Source organism: Monodon monoceros, unplaced genomic scaffold (assembly GCF_005190385.1).
Source record: "Monodon monoceros isolate NGI ecotype Baffin Bay Population unplaced genomic scaffold, NGI_Narwhal_1 Super_Scaffold_12, whole genome shotgun sequence".
NCBI lineage: Eukaryota > Metazoa > Chordata > Mammalia > Artiodactyla > Monodontidae > Monodon > Monodon monoceros.
Genome location: NW_021703768.1, coordinates 91,480,006 through 91,495,275, shown reverse-complemented (window position 1 = coordinate 91,495,275; position 15,270 = coordinate 91,480,006). Strand labels below are relative to the sequence as shown.

Here is a 15,270-nt window from a genome sequence, read left to right as displayed (position 1 = left end):
CTCAATATATCCAAAATATTATCATTTCAACAGGTAATCACTGTAAAAATCTTTAAGATAGCTTACATTCTTCTTTTATACTGATTTTTTGATTTCTGATGTATATTTTACTAATTTGGGCTAGCCACATTTCAAGTTAATTTTAATAACTTTTAATAACACACAGTTCTATATTAATCTGTATATTAATTTGTCTTTCTATAATATGAAGTAGAGAATTTCATAGAATCACTCTCTTAAATACAAAATCCTTTCTGTTCTCTGAAGCCTTCAGTGCTTGCTAAACGTGGACTCCTTAACATTAGAAATAAATCAGTTGTAATTGTCAGTAAAATAAAAATTACAGCCCCAAAAGATTTTCCTTTGAAGATAATTAACTTTTCATAGGGCAGTTGATGAAATGAAAGAATATAATCTGCCGTGTAGTTATGTGGTTGATTATTTTCTCTGGCTTATAGCTAGTTTGTATTAGAAACACGTGTATGCAGGAAACACTTGGCATGGTACTGTTTTCAGTACATGATACGTATTTTTTTAAGGAAATTAGTTTCATACAAGAAAAAAACAATTTATCATAAGTGATACTTCTGCATGAAATATTAGCTTGTATTGATAATCCTTGATTAATCCTTGAAGTTTAACACAATACGCAGCAAAAATAATTATGAGAATTTAGTGTTCTGCAGTTATGTATAGTATAAACTGCTAGAGTATTAAAGACAGATTGTTAATGTTAAAAATCTCTTCATTTCACTGTTCATTGAGGCTGGATATATTTGAAACTGTAGATTTCTATATGTAAAATTATCTCCCAATAAAAAAGTCCTTTCTTACTCTCCTCCCTCTTTCTTTCCTAACTGAAGGACATTTTATCAACACTCAAGTTGAATTAAATTAACCTCTTAAGCTAAAAACTCTGTAATGGAGGTTGCCTCTGGAGAAGATAGGAAAACATTGCCCAATTTAAACTCCTAATGTCTATTGAGCTTTTAGGTATGAGTAATTCCCTTTGATGTGGATAAAAGCTTTACCTGTTTATTTAAGAGCACGCTAGCATCCTTAGAATCAGTTGTTAAAATCCAGTTTCTTTTAATTAAGTGGATACTGTAGCTATCCCAAACCTATGCATAAATTAACAGAACCCAGAAAAGCTAGGGGACTTGACCAGGTGTCCATTAGACCCTGTGCTGTATAATTACTTGTCCAGTCTATCTCCCATGCCTTTCTTATTCAAATTCCAGAAGTAGGGGATGGTGGGATCTGAGCTTAGGAGAAACATTAGCTTAATCCCAGAGCACAGGAAATTGGAATTATAATTTCTGTATTATTTTGTTGTTTCCAAAGATTTACATGTATGGTTAAATAAAAATTCATCTCTTGCAATTCAATAAGAGCTATACTATATATAGATTTCATTTTTAAGAAGTTTATATTTCTTTTATGGGCCAATGTGTAAAGCTGGAACCTTCATTAAACTAATGAGAGCATACATTAATATAATAAAATGTGTATTTATTTAAAAATTTCTATGAAATATATCAGAATAAAATTTCTAGACGCTTGTGTATTGACCATTTATACTAAGTTGCTTTAACCTTATCTGAATTTAAAGTATGTAGTTTAGCTTCCTGAACTCTTATAAAAGAAAAATATAAACTGGAAAATTAAGGTTAACAATGCATATGCTAATCCCCTGCCAATGTCTCATATAATATTAGCCACAATACTGCTGAATTTTGATTTGCTGTTATATAGCAAGGATGATGACATATTCTGCTCTTACCACTGTAACATATAGGTAAGGTTCATTGTATACATTTTTAAATAATTGTACTAACTTGATTAGCAATTGTAGTGATGATTTCCTTTGGAGTTGAAAAAAGGTGGAAGTGATTACAAAGGAACTGTTGATCTATATTATAAGAAAGCAGTTATGGATGCTGTGGGAAATATGCAGTAGGAAATATGACTATTAAGTGGTTTAAACAAATATAGAGTAGGGAATTCCCTGGCGGTCCAGTGGTTAGGACTGATTGAACCTGCTGAGGGTTCAATCCCTGGTCAGGGCACTAAGATCCCATAAGCTGTGCGGTGTGGCCAAAAAAACAAACAAACAAACAAAAAACCAAAAACAAAAAAACACACAAAAACCAAACCAAATAGGGAGTTATTTTCCTCATTTAATAAAAAATCTGGATGTCGGTAATTATTAGTATTAGCATGTCAGGGCCAGTGTTTCTTCAGTTCTCATCTTTCCCTCAGATATGATAAGGTGACCAGCTAGCCCTGGAAATTACATGTGCATTCAAGTAAAGAAGAAGCAGGGGAAGGCATGGCACTACTCATCCGTCTCTTTTATCAGGAAAGTAAAAGCTTTTCCAGAACCTCCAATAGCTTTTCTTTCTAGTAGTCTGGGTCACGTGACTACCACTAGCTGGGAAGGCAAGTATTTCCAGCCTCTTGGAGAAAGGGTTGGTAATGACTCTGGCGAGCCAATCATAGCATCTCTCAGTGGGTCACCTCTGGAAAGTGTGTATAGAGCTCCTTTAAATGTCAATAGGAAAATGATAGACTCACAAAACAGAAATGAAAATAGCAAAGTAGTCCTTCACTCCTCCATGAAACATTGATTGGGCCCCTTCCGTACGGCAGATTCTACATAGCTGTCCATCATTGAGGTAATGAGGTGATGGAAGGTTGTTAATTAATGGTTGGTGTCACATGGCATCCGATGTGAATGACTTATGTCTATAGTACACCATTTCTACTCCTCTGGAATAAAGGGTCCACTATGGATGAAGACTTCTAGACCAGGAGATGACAGAAAATTGCTGGAAAATATGAAATGCAAATGTATCCCAGGAGATAGAGGGTGGATCCATGTTACTTGTGTTAGCTGTACAGGTGATTAGTGGGGTGTAGTATTCTGCCAATAAAAATTATGGAGGAAGCATAGTGTACAAATACCAAAACTGGCTTTTTACTCATTATTTGGATGGTACTGTTCTTTTTCAGGAGCTTTACCTTCCTTCTTAGGTTTTGCTTTAGTGACATTCCTTAAGTACAAGCAGCTGGTTTTTTATTAAAGGAAGTAGTCCAGAGATTGTGCAAAACCAGGTTGAAATAAAAAGATGTTTCATCTAGTCAAAAATGGACTTGCAGATGGGAGAGGTTTTTGTTTTCCTCTAGCATTTCCCTCAATTCAGAAGTCATTGTTTAGGTGAGGATTTTGGACCTAGTAGTAGTTAGTAGCAAGCTGCAATTCTGAGAGTGAACCTCACTGACATATTATGCCTTCCCCCCAATATTTCACAGAAATGTTTGCTAACTGATTGGGTGGCCAAGCTCAAGAAAGACTTTTAGTTCTTTTTACAACTATTGTTGCTAACAATCAGCTTCTTAGGAGGGAACATAAAGGTTTTTCCCTTTCATTCTCAGGTCCTGCAGGTTTGAAAGTATAATGAAGGGACCACTGAATATCATTTGGCCCGACAATTCCACATTAGGATTATTTCCTTAGGCTAGATTTCTCCAAACTCAGAAAAAAGCTTTATGTAGTGTTAACTGAGAAAAGAAAAAGAATTGAGAATGGATTATTATGCAGCTATCAAAATTGTTTCTGAAGATTATACAAAAAATGCCTGCTGTAGTGGTAGGTTGACATAAAAAAGTTACAATATGATTAAAGTCTGTAAGAAAAAAATAAACTAGTGCAAGATTTTAAAAAAGACAATGCTTGTCTTTGGAAGGCGTTGTTATGGTAATCTACTTTTCTGCATTTTCATATTTTTATAATGAAAATCAATTTTTATATGAATCGCTGGATTGACTTTGTATCCAGTGAATTGACTTCTCAGTCGTGAGAGCACTGGACTAGGAGATGGGCAACCCAGATCTCTTCTCAGCCACTAACTGCGATCTTAGATAAGTCATTACCTCTCTGGGTGTTACTTCTCTTTAATAAGATGAGCTTGTTGGGTTAAATGATTACTAAGATCCCCTTTTAACTTTATGATTTTATGACATCACTGTATAATATTAAAAATGCTGTGAAACTCAAAGTATAATGTTGCCTGAGAGAATGGAAAAACAATCAAGAAATGCTTCGACTTCATATTTCAGATATAAGGAAAATGTCCATTGTGTCACTCTTGAATTGTGCTAACATTTCAAATCACGGAATGCAAAGTATTGGTGGGCTCTTAGATGATTTATTATCATACCATACATGCAGATTGCTTTACAAGTTTCCCAGCAGTAAGGTGTATGCTTCTTTTGGCATGCTCTGACAAATCTGAATGAACTTACACAAAGCAACATTGGCCCTCACTAAGGTCAATTTCAACAGTCTCCCAACATCCATTTTGCCTCATGTCACATATTCTTCCGTTATGTTCCTGGGAAACACCAAAAAATGAGCATGTTTACTCATTTACTTGGGTTGTCTAACCTGAGTCCAAGAAGAAGCCAGTTGTCTGTGGCTGTCATGTTGTCTGCCCCAGGCTTTGGGCAGCTCAGAGCCAGTGACTCTGATGTGTCCCATATGCTGGAAGCAGGGACTGTCACTGCCATCGAACAAAACGGTAGCTCAGTCAAATGCAAACGGGCATGATTTTGATGAATTCTCTGTAAACATTCTCTATATTTACATTTATGGCCAGGTCAGACTTACATGTTTACCTAAAAAATATTGTAATATATCTTTGTATTAAGGAGTCAATAGCACCATTTCGACAGGTTTTAAAAATGAAATGTTCACAGCTCCTTTTCCAGTACTTTTCAATCAGAAATTGGGAAGGCAGCCTATGATCTTGGCGGTGTAAACTGCAGTATTTACACTTTGTCTTTGTCCTCCAAATCCTACATGCATTTGTTTTTGGCTAATGATTTGCAGTCTATAAACTAGTGGAGATGTAGGTTTCCTGTATAGAGTGGTATTCCATTATCTAATCCTCCAAGCTGCCGTTGAGCTGCTTATGTCCTTTTAGTCCAGAAAACTTTCGACAATGCAGCAGTACAGATTCCTCCTCTAGGAAAAACTAGAAAAGACATACCAGATACTGTCACCTAAGTCTGAAAACCCTAGTAAGTAGTATTCCTTTCTCAACGCCTGCTAAGTTGTGTTTTCTGTACCCCTACAGTATCTCTACGTCTTAACTCCTCTTCCATCACTCAGATGATGATCAACCGTTGTCCCTTTCTTCGTTTCATTTGCCCGAATAATATAGCCAGTTACTAATCACAGACATTATCTGAAACAAGCAAAGTGGCAAGACAACTAGAAGTATATATACTGTAATGATTATGTTTTTAAAAGTTTCTTGAAGATGGATGTAAAATACTGCCTGCAATGAGTGATATAAAAAGGAAATTATAGAAAGGTGTATAAAGGGGCAAAAGGGAGAGATGGAGACGAAAGGACTTCACAGGATCGGCTTGAAGTTTGGGGAAAGCAGCTCCGAAGATTTTAAACTTCATTGTCTGAGGCTTAACACAGGTTGTCTTTTGAAGTCTAAACTTTCAGGTATAATTCTATCTTAGATCCTAAGGGAATTGCCCTTTCAGGTCAGATAATTTAAAAGGTTAAAATAACTGTGAAAGAAGTAACCTTGACGTGGCCTCCATTGGCAAAGCTTTAGCAAGTAGTTAGGTGATCTTCTAGTCACCGGGAGTTATTCGGATACTGGAGTTTTGCCAAAGTTACTCAAATAATCACTATCTTCTTTTACTCTGCTTTGTCAGTGGAGATCTCGCCAGTGCAGTTTTGGCTTTTAGTGACTGAAGCTTTATTTCAACTGGTGACTTGCAAAAATGTCTTTGATGTGTTGGGTGATTTTTATTCTGCTTGGGGACACACCAGATTAGCTACGTATGTAGGAGATCACAGAGGGCTACATGCTCTGAGGAAATGCTGCACAAATGTCTACCCAGAGTAAGAAAGGGGTGAAGAAGTCTAATTCAACTTTGCACAAGATCTGATACTCTTATGCAGACTTAGCAACACTTCCCTGCAGATTTCAGTCTTTCACACCCAGCATTGTTCCTTCAACACATTCCTCCACTCTGCAGATTTCTCAGCCAAATGTTCTGCCTTCCTCCTCCCTACCTGCAAAGGTTCTCCCCATCCTTTATATTTAGCTAATATTCCCAGGAAGCTCCCCTTGATCATTCCAAGCAAAGGGGAGCTTTTCCTGCTTTCCATCCCTGGAGGGCTTACTGCCTGCCTAGATTTAGCACAGGCTATATGTACACTTGTTTTTTCTCTCCAGCGACAAAGCTCAATCCTAGAGGGTAGCATGGGTTTAATTCAACTCTGACTCTTTCATTGTACGTAATTGTTTTTCAATGAAAGTTTACTGAGAAAATGGGTCCCTGGCGTGCGCTGCTCCTAGAAAGCTTCAGAATCACCGAATCATCTCCTTAAAGTGTGCTTGCGATGTAGACCTAATATTCCCTAAACTACACTGTTTAGTTTTTTATTCTGGGAGGAAAATTAGCTACTGGCTTTGGTTTACTCATTTCTAAGGGAAGCTGGTGACCCAGATATTGAGAGAAATTTTAAAATGATAAGTTTAGTCCGTTAACAACTGCCTTCAAACTCTGAGCAATCAAGAAAAATGGGTAGGTGGGAATGTGGAATCCTAATCTACATTTTACCTTTTCCCTCTTCCATTCCGGTAAAGTCTCCCTCCTACTCACATCAACCATGAGGAGCAGGCAGACGATTCATCTCTTTTTTTCCTGAGTTCTATAGTGTATCCAGTGGCTACATCATATTGATTGCTGCAACAGTTTAAAGAAAACAATATATTATTTAATTAGAGTCATGATATAATTTTAGGTATTCCTAATAATAAGCTGATAATAGGTTTTCTACTCAATATCTCATTTGTAACCTTTTGGCTATAGATGTTCAAAGTCGAACACAAAGGTCATGCATGCCTACATTCTCAATATCTGGGCCACCTGCTTCCCTTAAGGCAAATATTGTGGAATGAATAACTTCTCTGTGACAGAAATAGACTAAGAAAAGGGCCCCTCTTGGATTTCTAAATATGTAAGAAAAGGAAAGGAAAGCATTTATTTGCTTGAGGCCTTCTCTTTCCAAAGAAGTGAAATATATAACACTCAGAAAAACACAGGGATTGCAAAGTAGCTTTCTTACATTAAAAAGTTGGCTATTTGCCTATTTCCTGAGCTATTGATAAGCAAGTCATTGTCATAGAATGCCAAATAATAAAGTATGTTATTTCCTAAAAATGATTAAATGAAAATCCAATTGGTATTAATTACTTGAAAATATTCTGAAGGATTCAGAACCAAAGGGGGCTCTCATTTCTTGGCTTACTAAGTAACAGCTGCAGATTGACTTAAATGTGGGGAATACAAAATGTCATTTACATGATTTTAAATAAAAGGATCAAATTTCTAAAACGTGCTTGATGTGCTAGAAATCTAATTCCTCTCTCTTAAACAAGTCAATTCGTACTCTAAACTTTTCTTTTCAGGAATGATGCAATTTTGAATTTTTAGTTCTGTAGGGAAATTTTACTGTTAAGTTGTACTTCCAGCAAAATTATTGTTGAGACCATCTGCACAGAAACAAACCTCTCCTAACTTCCTAAGAAGCAAATGGGATAAGAACCCTAAGCTAAGGAGAAGAAATCTGGAATATGGGAATCTGTATTCCTAGATGTTACCAAAAAGGCAGGGTGCCATGAGAAACCAGGGTCATCAATTATTTTCTGTAAAAGGCCAGATAAACATTTTAGGCTTTTCTGGGCCATACAGTCTCTGTTGAAACGACTCCACTCTGTCCTAGTAGCATGAAAGCAGCCATAGCCAATGTATAAATAAATGAGCATGGTTGTGTTCTGATAAAACTTTATAAAACAGCGCTCTGATGGATTTGGTCCGTGACCTATAGTTTGCCTGACTCTTGAAAACTGATCTTTGGAGATTTAACTTTATTTCCTTGGGTAGTTATGTGGAAATTACTTTTTAAAAATGCACTTGTAAATTTTATGTGTATATCACAAAGACCATAGATAAAAGAATGATTGTCATTCAAATAAGAAAGAGTATAAACGTTAGCCCCTAACTTGTTTACTAATAATCCCTTTTGTCTTGTCACCTGTCTGCTGTTCCCACTCAGTAAACTCAGAGGACATTTTAACATGTCAAGGGAAACACACAGCAACATCAGTCAGACATGGAATGCACTACTACTATTATGTTGTTTGGACCTAACTACTTAAAAAATGGGCATGTTAGGTAATTCTTTTGGCTTGGTAGGTGGGGGTCATGAAAATATTACTGAAATTAAGGGTGCATGAATATAAACATTTTGGGAACTTCTGAAATAATCTTGACAATAAAAATCATACTCATGAATATGCTATTTGTATGCTACTGTATATTAGCTACATGATAGGCTATAAAAATAGGTCAAGTTAAAAGCAGGCAGTTATGAGATGACAGTTGTCACTTTATAGTCATTCTTACTTGTATCCTTTACAAACCAGATTAACTACCATACATGTATCAAGGAAAGGACAAAGAAAGGACAAACTTAGTAAATTTTTATCATCCACAACTGATTGTCAGAGTGAGAGAGTGCTTAGGGAAAACAACAGCTTTCAAAAATTCTAATATGAAGCCTGTTATATTTGAGTAGCCCAAAATAATCTTTTAAATGGAAAATAAATATTATATAATCTGACTGAAGATTAACTATCTGTCATTTTTAACACACTGAATCACAGAAAAGGCTGCGCAGATACAAATATCCCATACCCATGGGTATTCCAGGTCAGTTTTCAAAATGTGCTAAAAGCAACTAGTTAAGAAGAACAGTATGATTTTGCTGTCTTAGCATTGCTGTTTAGAGTTTCAAACTAAATTCTGGGCCACCAAAGACTCCATATTTCTTCGACCAGTCTGGGATACTCCTTCCAGGATTTTAGAGGACTTCAAAATTCGAGAGGGCAGCTTGATGGCCATAGGGATGGAAGAAAACATTGATCTGGGATAAGTGGTAGCAAACCAAGTCATGGGAAGAGCAAATGATTGGTGAAATCTCATTTTCCATTACTGACTAATGGCACTGTACCGATATTCAAACAGTATCACTGGAAGAGGTGTTTCCCATTTGGCTCATTTGAGCTCAACCAAGACAGATGCCTTGAGTCTTCACTAGAGCAATGTCTGATTCCTGTCAAGGACTCACATGGTCCACTCTCATGGCAAGGCTTCCTCCTTGTCCTAGGTAGACCTCTGGGCCAGGTGACAGAGAAAAGACTGAATCTTGAAGGAAGTTAAATCACACAATCAAAGCCTCTAGAGTACACCACAGAGAGTGTGTGAAAATTAGAATTTTAAACAAGCAAACATAAATTAGTCAAGTTTGTTATTGCTCTCCAAGAAAAGTATATAAATGGTTGGGCTATGTGAGCTGAGACTATATTATCTGATCTCAGGTGATATTTGAAAGTAATGATGACAAAAACTGGCCCTTAACAGATCAGGATATAGAAAGAAGAAATGCTGAGCTTGGTTACTATGGGTGGATAGCTGATCTCTCTCCAGTGATCTTTTAGGTTCTTCTATTTGTCAAGGAGCCAGAAACTCACCCTGAGTTGTGCCAGGGGAAGAAAAGAACTTTGAAAAAGTTTTATAGAAAATTATTGGTTACATTTCTGCTTAACATGTGGTTATGAATATTATACCAATATTGAGATTATATGTGCATAAATGTTAAAAAAAACAACAGTGAAGACACACATAGAGTCTAACCAGTAAGCAGTATTTAACCAGTAAATGCTCAAATGTTAGCAACGACCTTGATCAGAGACATATCAGTGCTGAACATTAAGGAAATTTAAATATGACCTAATAGGCAGTAATTACAAGGATATTACAAATCCTATTATGTAAGTAGATGTCGGAAAAGTTTGCACCAGCTAAAGTAGACCTAGATAACCAGACTGAATACTCTGCAATGACAAGTAAATTACATAATGGTACTGTAATTATGTAATTGACTCTTCTCAGTATATTTATGTCAATTTATGTGGAGTCAGCCTCATCAAGAAAAACCTAGTGCTGATTCACTTTTTTGACTTGTTTTTGCATTTGCTTTGCAAAGACAATCCTAAAACAGAATAAATGATTTACTGATTTTATCCTTTGCCTTTTTTGGCATTTACTTCTTTTATTTTCCGATTTGAAATGCAACCAGATGCTTCTGTGAAACAACTGAATTATGAAACAAAATGGCTTTCTCTAAATTTTCAGTCGATAGGCAATCTTCAAGCAGTTACCTTTCATGTGCAACTGGAAATAGGGATTGCTAAACATTCTAAATTACAAAATATGTTTAAAATACTATGTAATTGAGGTAACAGTAAAAGGCAAACTGTTCTTTTCTTTTAAAGTCTGCCACTAAAAATGGCTATAGAACCTTGAGGTTTATTCTAAAATAGCAATATGTAAGAAAATTCCAAAAAGTCTTTTGAATCCATGTGTAATGGCAGAGTTGATTAAACTCTTCTAAGGAAATATAAAAAATGCCAGCGGATGGTCATATTCTCATTTTAGGGATAACTGGGGTGATATCATCCTCATCATACAGTCTTTATCATGCAAATTTGGTATATTTCAGAAGATTTCTATAAACAATATTGCCTGCAATACAAGGATGGTGTCCAGCCTTGTTGGTGGCCAGGCCTACGAAATCCCACTAAGATTCTGTGTGCAGCCCTTCCTGAATGAGGACACATGGTTCGCCCGCAGAAGATTTTGGTATGTGAGAACACGATTGGCTTCATGGCAGTACTCAGGAGACGCTAGCCTGTAGTCAAGATTCCAGGGCCCAAAGAGAGGAACTGTAGCCAACGGACAACTTGCCAATGCCCAGGAATGTTCTCTAACAGTCATGCTGGGAAACACTTCTCCTCTGAAGCACATGAATAAGTAGACGTGGCCAACAGAGTTTTTACTCATTTCAGTCTATGACATTTCTGAAACATTTTCTTTTTGGCCTCCTACCAACTCATCAGTGTGGAAAACTGAGGCAGCTCAAATCTAAGCATAGAAATTTGTCTGTCATTTTGCTTTGAAAGTGCTCTAGACCAGCGCTCTTCTAGTACCACTGTAGCCACTAGTCACATGTGGCTGTTGAGCACTTGATGTACTAAAGGTGTAACATAATCCTTCTTTTGAAAACTTAGTACAAAAATAAAAAATTTAAAAGGTCTTGTTAATTTTTCATATTGATTATGTATTGGAATAATAGTATAGATATATTGCATTAAAATATAGTTAATTTTACCAGCTTTTTTTTTTCTTTTTAAAATGTGGCTAGGAGAAAATTTAAAATTACATATGTGGTTTGTATCATCTATATTAGGCAGCACTTGTTCTAGACTATAACTTCTACAACCATATTATTCTAATTTCTACCTTATTTATGTGTTCATGGCACAAATGAGCTCTTACGGTTTGAGAAAAACCACTGGGATTCCAATTAGACTTTTTAAATGGGAGAAATAATTCAAGATTGTCCTTCTCTATGGCAAAATAGTCTGGTTTATCCTATGTATCCGAACTTATCTGAGAACAAAAATCAATAATGTAATAACTGTCATCTCTAAAATGCAAAATGTATTGTTTGCTGAAATTCCCTTAATTATTTGCTTTGTGACTATAGTGTCAATTAAAGGAAACATTATGAAATAGTTCATCAAATTAAGGTTCTATCTGCATTAGTCTATTATTATAAATAAGTAATCTTTGAGATAGACAATATATCCATTTTAACAAGCAATATAAATGTTTACTGTTTTTTCAAAAATGTTAATTTAACTATCCTAACTTAAATAGCATCTCTGTGAAACCCTAGGTTGAATCATTTGGCTGAAATGCCCGATTTTTGTGAAGCTTTGACTTGTTTTCCACTGAAATGACTAACTCAGTCACTTAGGCATTATCAGGACTTAATCTTTAACATACAAGTCAAAATTTAAAACTCCTGCTGATTTTTAGAGAGTGCAATTTACGGGTTAAAAAAGAGGAAATTACGCTCACACCCTCACAGGGAATAGGCATGTGTACTCACTTAAATGGGTAAATTCTTAAGCACACACTGGCCTTGGCATTTGCAGTGCTCTTCACACTACACAGTCCGCAGGTCCAACCACTGCAGTCAGCCCTGAATGTTGGGATGATATAACCACTGCCCTTGGAACAATATGGAAGTGGGCTGGGAGGGACAATGTGTTCTCATCTTCCTATTAGTATTGCCACTTTCCATTAAGATTCCTTTCCCTCTCTTCTTCCCTTTTCCAATATATGGGACACTTACCATATATGCCTCACCATATACACCTGTTAAGTCTCTTTGGGAAAAGTATACCAGGCAATTGGTCTTTTAAAATAGAAATCTTAATGCTTGGGGAAGAAGGCATTCTTAAAGTTTGAAACTAGCGAGCCCCTTATAATAGCTAAAATGGAAATTCTGAGAGAATAAAGAAGGAGGGAAACAGAAGAGAAGAAGATAAGTACTCTCTACTAATTAATAAAGATAAAATGAAACAAAAAATCTTTCTCTGAGTCCAGATGATATGCCCTTAAGGGCTTTTTCCTCCACCTCAGTGATCTGTCAGGCCCCTATATTATGGAAGACAAGAAGTTCTACCTTATTTTCTTCTCATGAGAAGAGTAGTTAAAGGAAGATTTGCACTTGGAAAGCAGAATGTCTCCTAGGTCGAATAGTCCCCAGAAACCAGAGGTTTAATTTAATTTTCTAATTTAATATTTCTGAGGAAGAGCCCCAAAAATTTAAGATCTCTATTTTTGAGGAGGATTTTTATGTGATAGTCATTTTTATCCATAATTTTGGCCTGAAAATAATCCTTTTTTAAAATTAAGGAAACCTACTAAAATATGCTGCATAATTAATTTGATAAAAATGTTCATTTAAGCTCAAGCTAGAAATAAATCTGAGGTATTTGGAATTTAACTGTGATTTTTATAAGGGAAAAGTGTTTATATGAAAACCAAAGAAAAATATTTTGAAAAAAATCATGGTAATGTATTAGGTCTAATGTTACAGCTTCTCAAGAGTCTGATATGAAATCAGTGTTTTTTTCATTGTTTCTTTTTGTTTTTGTTTACTAAAGTAAATTAAAAGCTGCATTGTCCTACATTTCTGGACATGGAAACTTTCAAAAATACATTGTAAATTATGGGTGCTTCCATTCCAAGTATGAGAAAAAGATATACTAGCTTTTCAGAAATATCTTTAGTCCATAAGCCATATATCTAAATAACCATCAGTTGAAGGAAAAAAAGGACTTTTATAAAAACAAAGGTTTCCTTACTATACTAAAGTCAATAATGGATGACCTTACAATGGGATATTATTCCCACTCTATTCAGACATTTTGGCACCAGCCTTTGGTGTAGACTTTTCTAAATATCTGAACCTTGGTTAAGTATAGAGTTTATCCATAAAAGTGTTCCTGTCTTTAAAATTGTACAAGCTTGTGAATAAATTCAATTTTATCTGAAAGATGACAAGGAGTCAGTCTTTATTAGTCTAAGTCCCAGTCTCATCTCCTTTTCTTCACTAAATTTCTTTATTCCACCCCTAAGTGTTGTCCATCAGAAGGACTTCTTGTTAGAAGGTGAAGGAAAGAATAAATTCCTCAGCGTGAGTCTGTAAAATAATTTTTTTAGGACCGTAAAATGGCAGGAATTTGTAATAGAATGTTTTTGGTTATTAGTAATATGGTGTGTATAAATAAAGACAAGATAAAAAAACATTCTGCACACAAGCTTTAGGGGCATATGGTTTCATAGCCCTTAAAGCATGCTTCAGTTTCTTACCATTATAAGTGGATTTTTTTTTTTTTTGCACATACCATACAACTATAACCTAACCATCTTCTTGTAAACAGTTTGAACACATTACTGAAAAGACTGTGAATGTCATGGGAATACATCTTATAGCTCTACCTAGTATTAGCTGGGCAACAGTCCTTGTAAAGAAATCCAAAGGGTGTAGGCTGGCTAGGTTTTCAAAGCAAAAACAATTTGTTACTATTTACTTCAAATGTGTGCTACTGGTCCCTGAAAATGTATGTTTTTAAATGTTATGTTGTGTTTACTTGCAATTTCAAATTTAATTCATCAGTAGGTATTTGGTATCCATTACATACCATAGAAGACACTATTTTTTCATAAAGCAGTCACATGCATTGAAGTTAGGATTACCAACTGATATATATGTATTTTTTTGCACCTTAAAAACAGAATCACTATAGTGCATATCATGCTTCCCCACCTTCCTTGCTGAAGGACAAAATGCATAAAGTGCCAGGATTTGGCTCCCAGATGGAAGGAAGCCATTTAGTACTCTGGCAGGATCACATCATTCTGCTGAGCTCCAAATTCCAGAGCAGGGTTTTCTTGCCCTTCTTTGGGGGCTGCTGCTTCCTCAACAGTCTTCAGCTTTTCCTCCACTAGGCCCTCCTCTATTTCTGGGTCAGCCTCCTTTATCCCATCCTCTAATGCCTCGGGCACCATCTTGGTGGCCTCAGCAACATTTATTTCAGCATCTTTAACTTTCTCTATGGCCTGCACCTTCATCAGCTCAGCCTCTGCCCCCTCAACTGCCACTTGGGCCCCATCTCCTTGAATTTTCACTCCTTCCGGAATAGCTTTAACATCTTCATTGCCATCTTGTGTTGGAGATGGCTCTCGGCTGGCCTTCTGGCTCTCCTGGATGCTGCCATGGCTGCTGCTGGCGCTTCCCAACCGGGAAGAGGCCACCACGGCCTTTACTGCTGCCTGATGGGAAACAGAAAAGTGTCAGGTGTTACTTTCACTTAAAATCCCAAATCAGAGCTCAATTTCAATTTTGCATTTAGGGAGTTTGTTATTATATGTTAGTGTTTAATCTTTGAAAGTATATTATTCCAAGATTGTCTAATGAAAACTTGTTTGGAGAATGAACAGCAAAATATGTTTAATCTCAAATTAGCGTATTTAATCATCTGGACAACCAAAAACCTGAGTAAATGCATTTTCCCATGGATTACCAATATTCAAAAATTTCAGATTGTGTTTCCCAAAGTATTTGTTTCATGGGACACTAGTTCCATGGATGTTAGTAGGCACTATCTAGATAAAAGAGTTCCACAGTCAACTTTGTTTGAGAAATCCCTGGTTAAGTCAAGGTTGTTGAATGTAGTGTATTTCAAATTA

At 36.0% G+C, this 15,270-nt stretch overlaps 1 protein-coding gene across 1 annotated transcript in view; it reads right to left on the bottom strand.

Annotated features, from left to right (window-relative positions):
• Nucleotides 1–13,840: 13,840 nt before the first annotated feature.
• CAMK4 (calcium/calmodulin dependent protein kinase IV) overlaps nucleotides 13,841–15,270 on the bottom strand; it is a 216,294-nt gene continuing 214,864 nt past the window's right edge. The window contains exon 11 of the mRNA XM_029216436.1: nucleotides 13,841–14,853. Within this exon, the coding sequence (XP_029072269.1) occupies nucleotides 14,413–14,853 (441 nt within the window). The 3' untranslated portion in view covers nucleotides 13,841–14,412. The remainder of the gene's footprint in view (nucleotides 14,854–15,270) is intronic.